Source organism: Mastomys coucha, unplaced genomic scaffold (genome assembly GCF_008632895.1).
Source record: "Mastomys coucha isolate ucsf_1 unplaced genomic scaffold, UCSF_Mcou_1 pScaffold15, whole genome shotgun sequence".
NCBI lineage: Eukaryota > Metazoa > Chordata > Mammalia > Rodentia > Muridae > Mastomys > Mastomys coucha.
The window spans coordinates 20,919,739-20,937,209 of NW_022196897.1; the positions used below are offsets into that span (position 1 = coordinate 20,919,739).

The window sequence follows — 17,471 nt, forward strand, 5'->3', positions numbered from 1 at the left end:
CCAGTAATAGCTCTCTCTGCCTCATGGCTGCTGTCTCCAGTTATGAACTCTGAGCTCCTGCTCTAGTGCCATGCCGGCCTGCCTGCTGTCGTCCCATGCGTCACTGATTTGCTCTCTGAAACAATAAGCCCACAGTCAATTGCTCCTCCTGTAGTTGCCTTGGTCACGGTATCTTAGCTCAGCAGCAGAAAGGTGGGTGAGACGGTGTGTGTGAGTACTTGGCCTGTGTGTGTGCACATGTACCATGTGTGCATCCGATGCCCCAGGAGGTCAGAAGGGGTGTTACAGGTAGTTGTAATCTGCCATGTAGATGCCTGGAATTGATCCTGGGTCCTCTGCAAGAGCAACAACTGCTCATGGCCTCTGGGTCAGGTCTCTAGGCCCAGGGCTTGGCTTTATATCTGCTACATAATAGAAGTGGAAGTAGAGGTTGATCAGAACCAAAACCCCAAAGTGTCCTTTGTTACAGAATACCTAACAGAGCTGAACTCACTCCAAGGCCTGTGGCCCAAAGGCGGAAACCCCTCATCCTCAACCTGCTTTCCTACTTTTGTAGCTTCTTAGGCAGTTTCCATTTAGGCAGTTCTAGAACTCAAATCCAGGGCTCTGCATGTGTTTGTTAAGTGTCCCTCCCTGACCTAAACCCATGCTCCTCCTCATTAAGGAGGAACTATATTTCTTTTGATTCCCAGTATTCATTTTTATTTTCAGTAGCCCACACATTTTAACAGAAATCGTTTCTTTCCTCTTTTGTGACAGTGTCTGAAACTCGCTATGTGGCCAGGGGTGGCTTATGCAGCCTGGAGATAGAATGCAGAGTCTCACCGGGTCCAGGCAAGCACTGCCCGGCTGAGTTCCTCCCCAGCCCTCACCTTTGGTTTTCTCCAGCTTGTTTTCTCGGCAGTCAGATCTGCTCCTTCCAGTCTGCCTGCCATCAAGGCCTTTCTGCAACACACTCAACCGGAAGACAAAGAGGCGGGCATCTTTCCCTGGTGACAGTGAGAAGGCAGAGGGATCAGATAAGTGAAATGACCTGCTGGGACTCCCAGGTCAAACACATAAACCAGGATTGGGAGGTATTCCAGGATGCAAGCAACTGTATCTACCCCATAGCAAACTTGCTTCACACATTCGTGGGAGAGTAAAACTCTCCTTTCCTCCACTATCGTGACAAGTAGGCCACCAAAGCAGCACAGCTCTGACACCAGGGAGAGGAACATACCCTGACCCATACCCCCAGACCCAGACACCCTGTGGTTGGCTGCAGTGGGCCACCCGCCATCTTGCTTTTCCTGGAGCAGCCATCTGAGGGGCAGCACCTTTGTCTGCTCTGAGAACCAGAAGGTCCAGGGTCTCCAGCACGTGGATCTGCTTCACGGGTAGAGTTCTATCAAACACGGGCACGGATGGGAGGTCATCTGAAAAAGAAGTCTGGTTACCCTGCCGCACCACCTGTGATGCATGCCTGAGGCTGATCTGAGCCTTTCTGCTCAAGGATGGAGTTGGCTTCTAGAGCTCTCATGAGGTCTTAGGAGGAGTTCAAGCACTGTCCCCTTGGCATGGGAGAGAAGCGTCCTGATATGTCCCACTCAGTGGCATCGAGAACTCTCTCTGGGGTGGGCAGAGCAGTGGGGACATGAAAGGAAGCTATGTTTTTCTTATTTGTGCTACCAGTGTGTCTCAACCCCAGATTTACTGGGGTTGTAGTTAAGGATTGAATAACACAGGGGGAGGGAGGAAGCAGCAATTTTTTTCTTTTTGATGTTATAATAGAAATTATCATATCTTGTATTATTGCATGCATTTCTCAAGAAAGTAAATTGAATGCTTCTTTCTACATTTAAAATGAATACAAACACATCCCATCCCTTAGCATGCCCTCTGTCTATATCAATAGTAGTCTGCTTATATGGTTTTTTTTTTTTGTTTGTTTGTTTTGTTTTTCAAGACAAAGCTTCTCTGTGTAGCTCTGGCTGTTCTAGAACTCACAAAGATCTACCTGCCTCTGCTTCCCCAGTGCTGGGCTTAAAGGTGTGTGCCATCACTGCCTGGTTTGCTAAGATGTTTTTTAAAAAACATTTTTATTATTTTTTATTTTATGTAAGTCTGCATGTGGATATGTGCATGAGCATGCAGGTGCCCTTAGAGGCCCGAGGCTTGAGATCCCCTGGAGTTACAGGTGGTTGTGAGCTACCCACATGGATGCTAGGAGCTGAACTCTGGAAGAGCAGCAAGTGCTCCTAACCTTTGAACCATCTCTCTAGTCCCTTGCTTATACATTTCAGATAGGAATTTGAAATACCCCTTTTTAAAGAAAAAATAAAGGGAGAAGTATCAGTTAAACTGAATAGCAGAAACAAAGGATGCTACATGGAAACTCCCAGTAAGAGGTCCAGTGAGTGAATGTCCAAGACATGGTAATTACGGACATAATTTGACTGTGAGAATATTGGGAAGTTGCAAATGGTAATAACTACATTGTTGCCTCTAGAGGCTCCAGGCTGTATCAGCTGAGAGAATCCTTATTCTGCTGCAGAAGGACAAGGCTAAGAGCAGCAGGGATAGTGTAGACATCTCAGGCAGAAGAGGCTAGCATCTTCCCATCTGTACTTACTCTTCAGGGCTTTGTTGTGGGGCCAGATTGCTCTGTTTCTTTATAATTTAGGTACAAGGCAGTCTGGGGCTCAGGCCTCTTCTAGAAATAGAAATGGTGCTGGGTGTTGATCCCTCTATGAATGATTGATTCCCTGCAGGGCAATGCCTCTGTCATCAGGATCAATAGCATCCTCACTGGAGAGGGGGCTCCAGCCATAGTCAATAGGTCTGGGAAGTTCTGGATGTGTCTAAACAGGTCCCACGAGTTAAACAGCCTGTCCGTGTCCCCCTTAGTCACAAAGAGCTTGCTTCTAGTCCTTTAGTGGGACTCTTATGACAGTCTATCAGCCACAGTCCTTCCTTCTCTTCTGATACTAGGGGCTCTAATGCTGCCAGGAGGGTTTGCCTATTCAGAACATGAGATGATAATTCCAGTATTGTATCTAGGTGAAAAACTGCAATTATTTTATGGGTCTACAGTACTCTCAGGAGTGGCAGGTCACATTCTCTAAGGGCTTAGGGGGGACCAGACCCTGAAGCATCCTACATTCTTTAATTTAGATGCCTCACTTACCAGAATTGGTTGGCACTTGTAACATTCCTAGTTAACCAAGAATGAACCAGATGCTCAAAAGTGTTTAGAAAACTTGTTCACTTCTTAAACATGTGGATACAAAAAGAATAGAGCACCTCCTGTGTGCTGGAAAGAGAGGTGCACTGTGTACACTGAGCCCAGCATGGACCAGCATATCCCCTGCTATGCGCCTCAGCTAGCTAAAAAGTTGGTATACAGATAGGAAGGAGAGAAGGCAAGGACAGGAGAAAGTGACAAATTTAGTGGCTGCTTGATGAAAATCATTCCTTTTTGTAATCTCAGTGACCTGTCCCTTAAAGCAGAATTTGCTGCACTCACAGTGCAGAGGATCCTGGGTTTTTAAAAATTGTGACCTTAAGGGCTGGAGAGATGGCTCAGAGGATAAGAGCACTGGATGCGCTTTCAGAGGTCCTGAGTTCAATTCCTAGCAACTACATGGTGGCTCATCTATAATGTAATCTGGTGCCCTCTTCTGGCCTATAGGCATACTTGCAGGCAGAGCACTGTATACATAATAATAAATCTTAAAAAAACTTATGACTTTAAAAGAAGTAGATTCTCCAGGGCGAGTCTAATGAAATTAAACAAAAGCTAATGGGCTAAGGCTAGGGCAGGAGTCAGCCTGAAATGAAAGAGACAGACTGACTCACAAAAACTGTGCTACAATCATGTGTAGAGCAGAAGGCAAGCTAAGGAGTAACGGGAGGATGGCACATGGTGAGATACAAAGAAAGCTCAGGCCTGTTTCTTCTCTGCAAAAGCCAAGGGGTGGGTGTCACCATTTGTCACTGGACAGTTAGGACAGGAGAGAAATAGCCTGCATGCCTCTCCAAGGCTGACAGAAAAGAATTTCCTGGAAAATTGCAATAACCTTTACACCAAGGCTACCATTATTCTCTGATCTAAAAGGCATAATTGCAGAAAAGACTTGGTAATATTGGTTTGGATCTTAACCTTTTTTTTTTTTTTTTAAAAATCTCTCATATAGTAATCCTGACCTTGGCCTGCCCTTCCCCCAACCCCCCTCAGTGTCCCCCACCCTCACACTTCCCTGGGGTTATATCCAGTCTTGACACAGGATACTTTTCTTTGATCTCAAAGGAAAACTGGAGAATATTAAACATCTTCTTAGTGGTAAAATCCTGTAGACCTATTTACCCGGGACTATACTTTTGGAAAGTGGTGTCAAGGTCAAAACAGAAATGCTGGCAGAGTTTGCTGTGTTTAAGTGGAGCAGTTGGTACTGTCCCAGGCTCTAGTGGACCCACTAAACAGCCATGTGATTTCACGTGGGCCATGGCGTTGCTTTAGGCCTGTTTCCTCACCTATAAAATTTAAAGACTAAATATCTAAGGTCTGTTTTGAGTTTTGAAAAGAAAAAGAAACTTTTGGTTACACTTTTGGCAACAATCCTAGGATTTTGTGAGCTTTTACAAATCACTGGTAAAGATGACAATTGCTTTTTAGCAACTTGTTGCTATACACTAGAGCCAGTTGTAGGCACTCAGCACAAGACGCCCTCAGTCCTGCTATCCCCTCCTTGCAGTGGGGAACCCAGGCCTTATGAGCCTAGGCAAGTGCTTTACTACTGAAATATATAACCCCCTACCCTCGTTTTTCTTCTATGGATATTTTGTTACATTTGTTATAGATATAATTAGGTTATGGGAAACATGGTGGGTCTTAAGTTATCTATAGTTTATTAACTTAGTCACAGATACAATTAAGTTATAGGAAACATGATTAAGACCTATATGGAAAGTCCCAGTGAGGCCAGTTTACTCTCCTGCCACCCTGTGGAAAGGTCACAGAGCTGGGACCTTGTGAGTATGCTGAGGCAGAGGTCTGAGGGACAAGCAGGGCTTATTATAGAGAGGGAAAGTGACATCATTTTAGGCCACCAAGCCATCTCACCAGAGGGTGCACCTTTAGAGCTGCTGTCTCTCTAGTGCCTGTGGTCCCTCAGAAGTCCCAGGAGACCTGATGCCATTGTTTACCTCCTCTATTGCTCATTAGGAGTCTAGAATAATCTGAAGGACCTTCCTGCTGTTCTGGAGTCTACACCCCATCAATGCTGTGGCTGAAGACTTGCCTATGGTGGTTGCTGTGTGACTGTCTTCCCAGGCAGGCTGGTCTAGCTCATGTCAGAAAGTGCCATTTAATACTGAGTAGCAATCTGTCTTCCTGCCAAAACATTTCTGCTTCTATACCCATCAAAACAGTTTATCTAAGATTCATATAATTTATTTTAGACATCAAGTCTTTTTTCACAGTCAGGATTTTTTCTAAAGGCTTCAAGAAACAAACATATACTAAGACAATGATATGTGAAATAACATGTCCCTTTTCATTTAAGGTTAAGTGTTGGGATAATGCTGAGTGCTTGCTGAAGAACCTTTTAGTAGGTGGCTTAATGCCCAGGAACTGATTGGAGATTGGGGGAAGAGATGAACCTCCCAGCATGCTAGCACAAAATATATCCCCTTGGAGCACCTGTCTGAAAAGAGGGATCCTATTGATTAGAAAATCAAACCTGGCTAACTCCCCTAGGATCCAGTCATTTATGGTCTAAAGGAGCTGATTGGCAGTCACCCACCTCAGAAATATCACAAGTCACACAAAAGAAGACATTCAGGAGTGTTACTCACTGACCGTCCACTAACAAGACTCCGGCATCTGTGGAAACCAGCAAGGCCTGGCCCCAGGGATCTGCACACACGGCTTCATGAGGGAAATTACAGCAGAAACACTGGGGCTCCCAAGGCTGTGAGGCAACACAAGCATAGGGGGGTAAGTATACCAGGAAAAACCACACTGTGTCCCACAGATGGAAACAGTAACACAGATCTGCCATAATAATGAGGTGCACCAGACCTCGGGAGCTACGTGGGGTCTGGACTCAGTTATCCTTCTCAAGGAGAAAAACCTCTTTTAAAATACAGATGCCACAGAAAAGCAGTGACTTCCTGTGCTTTGGCACCACTGCTTGTCTCTACAAGACTATGATATTGTTCTTTGGGCAATAGAAACATTGGCAATGTTTTTAAAGCAGTTTTCTTTAACACCTAGAAGTTGGGCTAATTGGTACCTTTTACTTTTTTTTTTTTTTTTTTTTTTTTTTTTTTTTTTTGAAGAGGGTTGATGTTAGTTTAGCACAAAGGGAAGTCCCACATAGCTATTTTTAAAAAGGTACGATTTCTGTGTTACTGGTTCAGCAAAATCATTAAACCATACACAATGCAAGAGATTGATACTGTTTTAATATATAGGTGTTTATTCACTCACATAAAGTTACAAAGATTTACAGAAAAAGTAGCACACATTTTGTAGAAAAACAGCAAGTGCTGCTAATGAAGTAACTCCAAGTTTCCATATGGCATGTTTGCATCACATGCACACTTTTTCTAGTCCCTGTGTGAAATGTCATGCTGCATGAACACTTCTCCTGGGACCTTAGCTTCATTTCTGTTTCAGGGATAAAGTAGCTCTTCCTCACAATGGCCCCTGAGGTGGGTGTGAAGGCCAGGAGTTGGCAGGCACTGCTTATTAGGGTCTTAGTCATACAGCGATGTGAATTTTTTGTTTGTGGCATCTGGAATCGAACCCAAGGCCTGTAGCATGCTAGGCTAGTGCCCTCCCACAGAGCTCTATCTCCAGTGTTGAGAACTGCAAACATTTTCACAGACTTCTATTCCCTTTTAGACACCTCTCTTGGCTCCATGCCAAGTCTTTGAAGGTTTCTGGGGACAAGGTGAAGGCTTATATCTTTACTTCTACTTTCAACTAGACATAAGGGTCTGACATGACCCAGCTGGGCAGCAGGACCTGCAGAACCTGTCTTTGCTCTCATAGGTGTGTGAGTGCCCAGTAGAGACATGTTCATATCCTCCAAGTTCAAAAAAGGCTAGGCCCACCTTCAAGAGCATCATCAGGGCTGAGGCTAAGACTGCGGATTATCCCTAGCTGAACAAAGAGCAGGCTTCCCTTTTAGGACACCCATAGCCTCAGGCTTGCAAAGATGGGACCTGCACTATTCTGAAGAGGCAGCCTAGAGGATATGGAAACATTTTCTAAGCTGAAAAAGGAAAACACAGACAGGTCACTTATTGAAATATTTCCCCCAAGAAGAGGTCTGGTATATCTGAGTTGGTAATGTATGGCTAGAAGAATTGAAAATGCATTAAAACCAGCACTTTAGTTAATACTAAAACAGAACAAGTGTGCATGGTGTGTGTGTGTGAGAGAGAGAGAGAGAGAGGGAGAGAGAGAGAAAGAGAGAGAGAGAGAGAGAGAGAAAGAGAGAGAGAGAGACAGACAGACAGACAGACAGACAGAGAATGTGGGGGCCTGCCTATGCAAATACATGTGAATGTCCAATGTCTTTTCTCAGTTGCTTTTCTACTTGTTTTTTGAGACAGGGTCTCCCACTGAACATGAAGTTCACCAGTTCTGCTAGACTAGCTGGCCAGCAAGGATTCAGAGAGACCCCATTGAGTACTGGGGCTATAGGCATGAACCCTGACACTGGGCTGGGGTGCTGGGGATCTGAACTCAGGTCCTAATTTTCTTCATTGAGACATCACCTCAGCCCTCACCTGAGCCTTCTAAAAGTATTATTATTTTTGTTCATATGGGTATTTTGCTTGCATGTATGCCTATGCACTCTGTGCATACAGGTTGTTTAGAGGCCAGAAGAGGGAATCAGATCCCCAGGGACTTTTGTGCAAACAGTTGTTAGCTATCATTCTAGTGCTGGGAATGGAATCCAGGTCCTCTGGATGAGCAGACACCAACTGAGTCTTAATAACAAAGTGTCCCTGGCAGAAGGCGGAGAGGTTCTTCACCTGGAAGACCCACTGTCCTCTGGAACAGAGCTTACACAAGGTGGGTCATGGAGTCCATAAACTGATCTCAACAATGGAAGCAGCTTTTTTTTTTTTTTTGGTTTTTCGAGACAGGGTTTCTCTGTATAGCCCTGGCTGTCCTGGAACTCACTCTGTAGACCGCAGTTTTTTTTCTTGTGCACTGTGAACAAGTTTCTGTGAACAGACTTTGTTTGGAATATGTGTCTAAGAACTTAAAAATGTCAGAATTAGCACCACTTATAAAGTGCTCAGGAACCTGCAAATTCCTACGGTGCACACAAAGGGTGGAGTGTAGACCTTTTGCACTTTTGTGAAAGGGTGTCTGTGTCATTTGGTCATAAAGAACTTTTATGTTTTTAGGGTCAATTGCATTAAATTTTAAAAACTACATTAATTAATTAACTAATGTGTGTGCGTATGTGTGTGTACTAAACTGTGCGCCTGTGGAGGTCAGAGGACAACTTATCAGTTTTCTTCTTCCATTATGTGGGTCACAGGATTGAATTTAGGTGGCAAGTGCCTTTAGCCACTGAGCCATCTCCCTGGCTCTCAATTGCATTAAAAAGCATACATGTGGGTGTTGAGAGAGGCCAGAAGAGGATCCCTTGGAGCTAGAGTTACAGGTGGATGTGAGCCGCCTGGTATGGGTGCTGGCACCTAAACATAGGTCCACTGCAAGAGCTGTAAGTGCTCTTCCAGTCCCTGGACTGTTCTTATCCTACCCTGCTTTCAAAAGTAAAAATGGGAAGTAGATAGGCTATAGGACTTCCTGTTTGGCTATGTGGCTATATGTTATATAATGGTTTCTCACCTGAGCACCTCTGAGCAGCAAGCTCTATGCAACTTGATGATTAACTTTGTCAAGTAGACATAACCCAGTGTTACTTGGGAAAAGAGTTATAGTGAGGAATTGTCTACACTGGGCTGACCTGTTGGTGTATCTGTCTGGGACTGTCTTAATTGATGTGGAAAAGACTTAGTTCAATGAGACAGTATCCCAGACTATCCAACAACGGAGAAATCAAGTGAGCAAGGAAGTGAGCCTGCATGCATTTACTTCTTTCTGCTCTTTATTGTGGGTGTGATGGCAACTCCTGTCACTGACTTCTCTAAGATGATTCACTAGCCTAGAACCATGAGCTAAAATAAACCCACCCCCTCCATTGCTTCTTGCCAGGATTGTTTATTTCAGCCACAGAAACGAAACCAGCACAGTGGCCTTTCAAGCTGCCTCCCAGTCTATTGGGTTAGAGCAGGGGCTCTCAACCTTTTCAATGCTGGGGCCCTTTAACACAGTGCCTCATGCTGTGGTGATTCCCAACCATAAAATTATTTTGTTGTTACTTCATAACTGTAACGTTGCTACTGTTATGAATCATAATGTAAGTATCTGATATGGGACTCCCAAGGGGTTGCACCCCACAGGTTGAAAACTGCTGGGTTAGAGGCTGCCATTGACTTGGACATACTCTGAGAGTTACTATTCCGGAATCTTGCTGTTTATATTGGGTTGAGGTCAGGTGACATGAATGTACATGAGGCACTGTGAAAGCATCCTGGCTGAGCAGGCCTGGCCTACTGCTTGCCATCTGTGCACACAAATGCTATGTGGTCTGGGCTCCTGAGGCCTCTGAAGGAGACATCCTCCTGCCCCAACTGTTTCCATAACTTCATTGAGCACAGAGGACATTTCCAGCTCACAGAAGGGCCAAGCACTTACCTCTTTCTTACACATCCCTGATGCTGCCAAGCTTGATGGGGCATCCCCTCGCACAACGGACTTGAGCTTCAGGGCCTGATAAACAGAGACATCCTTTAACGTTTGGGATCAGGTAGTGAACGATCAGCAGGGTGAACAATTAAGATGTGAGAAAAAGCAATGGGTCAAGAGTAATTAGGGGGGCTAGAGAGATGGCTCAGTGGTTAAGAGCACCGCCTGCTCTTCCAGAGGTCATGAGTTCAAATCCCAGCAACCACATGGTGGCTCACAACCATCCGTAATGAGATCTAACGCCCTCTTCTGGTGTGTCTGAAGACAGCTACAGTGTATTTACATATAACAATAAGTAAATCTTTGAGCTGGAGAGAACAGAGGTCCTGAATTCAATTCCCAGCAACCACATGCTGGCTCATAATAACCATTTGTACAGCTACAGTGTACTCATATACATTAAATAAATAAATAAATAAATCTTTAAAAAAAGAGTAATTTGGGGATAAGGTTGAAGGTCTTCTAAGGAGATGATTAAGCCTCAGTCACGAGGTTATGGCCCAAACTACTCCTATACACCCACTGTTCCTGGCATGAAAATCAGTTCTATTAGTCCTTCAATTTCTAAACTAAGACTGTTGAAAATACAGACTCCTAGGGCCTTTGCACTCTTGATGGCTCAAGAGTCCCTGAAAGGAGGGGCCACAGAGCTTTAAGATTTAAAAAAAAAAATGCTTGCTTACTTATTTTGTGTGTGCCTGTATCTATGTGGGTGTGTGTGTATGCCATGGTGCAAGCATGAAGATCAGAGGACAACTGTGGCAATTATTTGGAGGACAGAGGACAACTTACAGGATTCAGTTCTCACCTTCTACCATGTAAGTCCCGGAGATTGGATTTAGGTTGTCAGGCTTGGTGGCAAGCTCCCTTACCTGCTACTGTGCTAGGTCATGGAGGGTTTTAATGTTAAATGTGGTGATTCTCAAAATAGCTCCCACCTCTTCAGAGAATTCCTACTAGGCAGGCAAAAGGTCTTAGCTCCTTTGGCAAGAGTGACCTGGACATCAGGACCTGTCCCCCTGCAGTAGAGCACTATTCTTTTGCAAAGGGAACCAAATCTATACAGGTGTCAAAAGCCCATTTGTCTGTTCACCACAGCTTTGAGAGAAATCTTGGAGCCTGCAGGTAGGCAGTCTTTTTGTCAGCTTCACGCTAGCCAGGGTCATGTGGGAGGAGGGAACCTCAACTTCAAAAAATGCCTCAATCAGACTGGCTTGTGGGAAAGTCTGTAGGGGCATTTTCTTGACTAACAATTGACATGGGAGCTTACTCTGAGAGGTGCCACATCAAGGTATATGGTCCTGGGTTGTGTAAGAAAGCAGAGTGAGTAAGCCATGGAGGGTGATGCAGTATATAGTGTTCCCCCATGGCCTCTGCTTCAATTCCCGGCTCCAGGTTCCTGCCTTAAGCTCCTGCTCTGACTTCCTTCAGTGATGGTCTGTAAACTACAAGAGGAAGCAAAGCCTTTTCTCTTCAGGTCACCTTTGGACATGGTGTTTATCCACAGCAGAAGAATGTCCACTAGGACAGCAAGGAAAACAAAGCCTCAGCCAGGCATTAGTGGCCCACACCTTTAAAGCCAGCACTTGGGGAGCAGAGGCCAGCCTGGTCTACAGCGTGAGTTCCAGGACAGCCAGGGCTACCCAGAGAAACCCTGTCTTGAAAGAAACTAAAAGAATAAGGATGATTGTGGTGTGTCTGGTGTGGAGGGACTCAGGACCAACCACACTTCTCAGGAGCTGTGGAGTTAGATGTACCTGTCCTATTCTCACAAACTCCGCCTGCCGGGCCTCTTCTTTCTTCCGTGCTGACTTGGGCGACTCCGGTAAAACATCACTAAAAGATCGCCGATTGAGCATATTCTGAAAAAGAAAACAAGGTTGGGATTCCTCAAACCATTGTCAAGTCTCATCTTTTGTTGTACACACACACACACACACACACACACACACACACACACACACACATGCAAACACCCTCTGTCTAAACAATACAATTCCTACTTCCAGCATTCACTCAGCACTATGGCAGACACAGGAAGAGAGCCTAGACAAGTATAGCCAGCACTGTGTAAAGACAGAGAACATGGCTTTTAGACTAAGCAAATGCAGCTTCATTTACTACCCTTGTGATCACCCATTGCACAGCTCTAGGATTCTAGTTCCACAAAGTGGCCCCCCAGGAACTTAGCACATTCCATTCCATAGAAATGGTACAGCTGGGACTGTGTGGGCCTGGGGCCCTATGTGTTAACTTCTGTGTCTCTATGTGGCTGATCAGTGAGTTAGTGCATGGAGGGTACTTGGCACTGTGCTTGGTCTTTCCCTCTAGAGCCCTGCTGAGTGCCTTCACCAGACTTGGCAGAGCCAGTCTCTGTTGTTGTAGGCCACAGAGCCTGACAGGATTAGCACGTTTGGTGTGGTCACTGACAGAAAGGGAAGTGTAGAAGGTAGGGTAGGTGACTCAATAGGGGACTTGTTTCAACTAGGGGTAACAATACCTTAGCTCAGACCCAAGGACATGAGGATTCATATGGCCTCTCTGAAGCCTCCCCTGATCTGCTAAGATTTTCTGTGGGGTCCTGGGGCTAGCCTGGTCATTCCCTGGTAATTTTTAGAGTTTACCAACCAGGCCAAGAGTCTAGTGATGCTATAAAAGGGGTCATATGTAGAGAGAAGGGCCAGTATGTTCTAGTTCATTTTTATAGCTTGTCTCCCTAGGTGAGTGACAGACACCTCTCATTTACATACATCATCAGAAGTTAATTACTTTTACTGATTTATGAATGTATGATCAAATTTTAAGAGAATTATTCACTTGTTAAATAGGAAAACTTTAAAAATTAAATTACATATGTGTGTGTGTGTGTATTTATGCCACAGCATGTATATGGAGGTTAGAAGACAACTTGTGGGATTGGCTCTTTTCCTTTGCTATGTGGGTACTGGAAGCAAACACAGGTTGAAGACCTCCTAAGGTAGCACACATATGCTGGAGGTGACAAGAGAGTGTGGAGTATCATCAGTGTACACAATGCTCTGGGCCTACAAAATATCCAGTGCAAGGTGGATTTCCATCAGTGGAGACAACTGTTTCAGTGCCTGATTATAGGCCAGATAGAAAACCACTAGAAAACCCAAGAAGGCACCTGGCCTTTCTTCTCGTCACAATTAGTATTCCTGCCAGGTCTAGCTCTAGCACCAAAGACAGCACTGCCAGCACGCAGCTTTGGCTTCCAGGGTGCTGACCTACAATCTGCCCATCTCTATCCCACTTTCACAGGCTACTGCTTTGTAAGGACAGCGATGTTCTCACACAGACATGCAATGACCCTCCCTTTATGGAGAACGCCAGCTGTGGTCGATTCAGGGCAGTGTAGGCAGCAAATACCATGGGAACTCAGCTTTTCCCAGGGCTCATGGCTGAAGCTGTGCTCTCCAGAACCCCCACAGGAAAAAGGGAACCCAGGTACCTTATGCAAATCAGGCATCAAATCCTGGTATAAGGAGCGGATCAACATGTCCAGAGTACGCCGGCGTTTCTGGGCAAAGGTTGGAGTTTCCAAAGTGGCTTTTTCACCATTAATTACTAAAACAAGTGAAAGAGGGCACATTACTGCTATTAATAGCTATTGAAGAGTATTGTGAGTAGAGTCTACACAGTGAGTGCCACTTGCCATTATAATACGAACATTATGGTTGGGATACAGAGTGTCTCCCAGCATGTCAAGCACATGGACCCAGCTGGTCCATCCAATCACTGGGGATTATAGGCCATGAAGGCTCTGATCTCATCAGCAGCCAGGCTCCTGGTGGGCAGTGGAGACACGTAGAAATGGGGTCTAGTTGAAGAAGCAGGTCACAGGGTAGTGCCTTTAATGGACTGCTCTTTTCCCCCCACCTGTCTCTGGCTCTTCCTGCTTCCTGGTATCATGAAGTGAGCAGTCTTCCTCCATCATGCCTGCTGCCACCATGCTCTGCCTTACCTTAAGCATTTAGTGACAGACCCATGTGATGACTGAAGGCTCCAAAAGCATGAATCAAAACCAGCCTTTTCCTCCTTACCGTTGTTTTTCTCAGGTATTTTGCCACAGTATTTACACAGAAAACTGAGTAAAGGAATGGCATTGCCACTGACCTAACCTCCTTTTAAGGGAGAGTGCTTCCAGTTTAGATTCTAAAGTGCAGATTTATATTACTATAGGAATGTTTACCTTCCTGTTCTTGTGGGGCAGTAAGCTTCCAGAGCAGAGAACAGATCTAATCTTTCTTTCCTTCTAGACAGGGTTTCTCTGTATAGCCCTGGCTATCCTAGAACTCACTCTGTAGACCTGAGTGAGTCTACAAGTTCAAGGCTGGCCTTGAGCTCTGAGACCTGCCTGTCTCTGCCTCCCAAATGCTGGGATTCAAGGTGTACATCACCACTGCCTGGAGTCTTGAGCAGTTTGTTCTACCTTTCTGGGGTTTTAGTTTCTACCCTACACAATGGGTGCAATCCTATTTTTATAGAAGGCTGCTGTCATTTAAGTGAGATAATGCATACACACAGTACAGTGCTAGGCACACTAAACTGGGTAAGTAGTCACCTTAGTTTTCTCATACAGAGGGCCAATGGGAAGGTCTGTTAACAGACTGAAAAGCAGGACTTGTTGGGAACAAGGCATTCTCTAGATACATTCTGTGTGCTGGGGCCAAGTTGGGCTCGTATATTACATGGCATCTCTTAGGGGTCTTTGAAGTGTGTATGCCAAGTTGTTTTCTTTTTCTTTCTTAAAGATTTTCCCCATTAGTATCTCAGAAAACTATTTTTCCTCTGTCCTTCCTTCTCCCTTCCTTGCTTCCTCCCTTTCTCCCTTCCTCCCTTCTTCCCTCCCTCCCTTCCTTTTTTGAGACAGGTTCTCTTCCCATTGTCCTTGCTGTCCACGAATTCACAAATTTCCACTTGCTTCTGCCTTGCCTGGCCCTAAAACTACATTTTAAGTAACTAATTTTGACAGAAGGGAAAGACCTGAGTTTTTATTGAACCATTTAGGGCTATTTTGGATCTTTCAACCTGGCTGACTTCCTCCATTCTGTTAAACCCACAGTGGAATTCAAACAGCCTTCTAGTCTCAGGCTTCTATTGTGTTGTTGGCTATGCAGCCCATTGGTCCTACAGACCCATGCTCCAGCACTGCAGAGCCTCCTCTGTCAGACCTGTGCTCCAGCACTGCAGAGACTGCTCTGTCAGACCTGTACTCCAGCACTGCAGAGCCTCCTCTATAACCCCGAGCTCCTTGTACCCATGTTTCTCAACCTATATATTTTTTAAGATAGCATTTTACAATGTAGCCCCGGCTGAGTTCAAATTCAATAGATCCTTCTGCTTACTAGGAATAAAAGTACTGCTACTACACCCAGCCCAGCCAAGCTATGTTTAAAGCTTTACTATCAGGTCAACTGAATCCCAATTTCATTTCTCCCTAAGATGCTGAGGGTGCTGATGTGCCACCCCTAGGCCTACTTTTGCTATTCCATTTAATGTATGGGTTCCACTTACAAGTGGGCCCCCAATGTTGTCGTCTAGATACTCTGGGGTTAAAGCACTACAGGCACTGGGGACCCAGCTGTGCTATCACTATATCATTGAACACTTTATCTACTGGGCCTGGCTCCTTTGTTCCTTTGGCTGATAGCTGCAACAACTGCTCCCTGTTTGTTTCTTGTTTCCTATTTGATGCCCTGGGCTTGAACTTCATGAAAATTTCCAAGTCTGGATGTTTTGAAAATGTAAAAGGAACAGAATCATCACATTTGTCAAGTGGTTTGCAGTCTGCTGCTTCCTGTGCTGGGGGCAGAGCTTTCCTCCTAGACCCTGCTGTGGCCCCAAACTGAGAGCTAAGGCACCCAGCTGCTGTGTGCCCTTAATCCTTCATCCATGAGGAGAAGGTTATGAAGCATTTGGGGGCCTCTGCAGGGGTTCCCAGAGGGATGAGCACTGTCAGCCAGGTGGGCTGAAAGTGCAATGTGTCTGGTGACTGGAGTAAAGTGACATTTATCCCTTCAAGTGCTACTGAGATGGGTAGATAAGACATGGGGGCTGAAGAGATGGCTCAGAGGCTCAGAAGCACTTGCTGTTAGTGGCCCACACCTTTAATTCCAGCACAAGGGTGGCAGAAGCAGGCAGATCAGTGAGTTCAAAGCCAGCCTGGTTTACATAGTAAATTCAAGCTAGCCAGGGCTACATAATGAGACTTTGGCTCAAAAAAACAAAACAAAACAAACAAAAGCCCACTTTCTGCTCTAGTAGAGGATCTGGGCTTCGTCCTCGGTACCCACATTGGGCAGCTCATAATTTCAGTTCCAGGGGAATAATCCAGTGCCTTCTCTTCCTGCTTCCATGGGCACCTGCATACATATGCACATGCACACATTCAATACACACATAAACATAAAATTAATCTTTAAAAGGGAATACAAAGGAAGGATAAGATGGCATCTAGCCCCTGCTTGGCCTGAAGCATTAGTTTCGGCCAATCTGAAGGAGACTGAAGACTAGAAGCTGAGTAGCCTGAATTAATGTGGGGTTCTGTGAGGTTCTGGAATCAACTGATGCTATCTTTGGGCCAGGTGACCAAGATGGACTCAATGAGAGGACAGAAGCTTTCCCAAATTCTCTCAAACTACATGGTAACAGTGACAGAATTAGGCACTGTGTGTATGGGTGTGAGAGGCAGGTGGATGCCAGCAAAGCAGCTGCAGCCCCTGCTGTGTCTGGCAGGAGACTGGAGCTGGCTGCAGAGGGCACAAACTGGGTGGCACTGCCAGAGTTCCAGGACTAACAGACTAGGCTTTTATGAAGAGTCTGCAGTGGATGAAGCCAATTATGATCAGCAGGTCCTGATGGCCCAAGCATGCTCTCAGAAGGGTGTGATCTATGTCTATCAGACAGAAGATGAGAGCTCAAAGTCAGGCCCTGGGAGTCATCAGTAAGCTGAGGCTCATGTGCACTGCTTTTCCAGCTCTCAGGGCCTGGGGTAAGAAGGTTCTACTCAATCCATGCACAACCCACCTGTCTGCACTCATACAATCCAGTAGCTCTCTGTCCGTAAGTGTGAATCATAACCATATCTCCTTATCCCTTCTCAAAGACACAGATATATAATGACGGAGACTCAGAATGATGGTATCAGAACCCAGGGCACACAGACTGAGGCCTCTGGAACTGGGTGTGGTGAAGGGATAAGCTGCAAAGCCTTGGGCAGGATGTAAGGAGCAGATGAGGACCCTGAAGAAAGCCTACCTAACGTTACCAGAAACTAAACAACGGTAATGGGTGGGCTGAATGTGAATGGCCTAACAACAACACTTCCCTACACAGTGGCCTGGGAGAGCATGGAGAACATATTTTTATATGGAACAACCGACAGAAGCATTTCAAAATGATAACTTACATTTCACAAGCAAAAAGTCCCTGAATTCCTGGTGGTCAGTAAACACCGGAGGGGATGGCAAGGGTGGGCCAAAAAGTGGCACACTTTCTTCTGAAAATATTTTCAGCCTACATAGAGAATATTCCAGTTAGTTGGCTCTCTTCTTCAAAGATCAGTAACATTTTTGCAAGTCAATATGTTCAGAGACCTACGTAATAAGTGAGGAAGATTCAT

The 17,471-nt window shown here is 45.3% G+C and overlaps 1 protein-coding gene across 8 annotated transcripts in view; it reads right to left on the reverse strand.

The window, feature by feature from the left end:
* The window catches only part of Garnl3 (GTPase activating Rap/RanGAP domain like 3), a 153,515-nt gene that overhangs the window by 26,503 nt on the left and 109,541 nt on the right, over window positions 1-17,471 (reverse strand). For all 8 annotated transcript variants that reach the window (XM_031369887.1, XM_031369893.1, XM_031369890.1 and 5 more), the window contains 7 exons: window positions 17,259-17,365; window positions 13,299-13,414; window positions 11,584-11,688; window positions 9,776-9,850; window positions 5,843-5,954; window positions 1,320-1,418; window positions 873-989 (listed from right to left, as the gene is read on the reverse strand). In XM_031369887.1, the coding sequence (XP_031225747.1) occupies window positions 873-989; window positions 1,320-1,418; window positions 5,843-5,954; window positions 9,776-9,850; window positions 11,584-11,688; window positions 13,299-13,414; window positions 17,259-17,365 (731 nt within the window). The remainder of the gene's footprint in view (window positions 1-872; window positions 990-1,319; window positions 1,419-5,842; window positions 5,955-9,775; window positions 9,851-11,583; window positions 11,689-13,298; window positions 13,415-17,258; window positions 17,366-17,471) is intronic.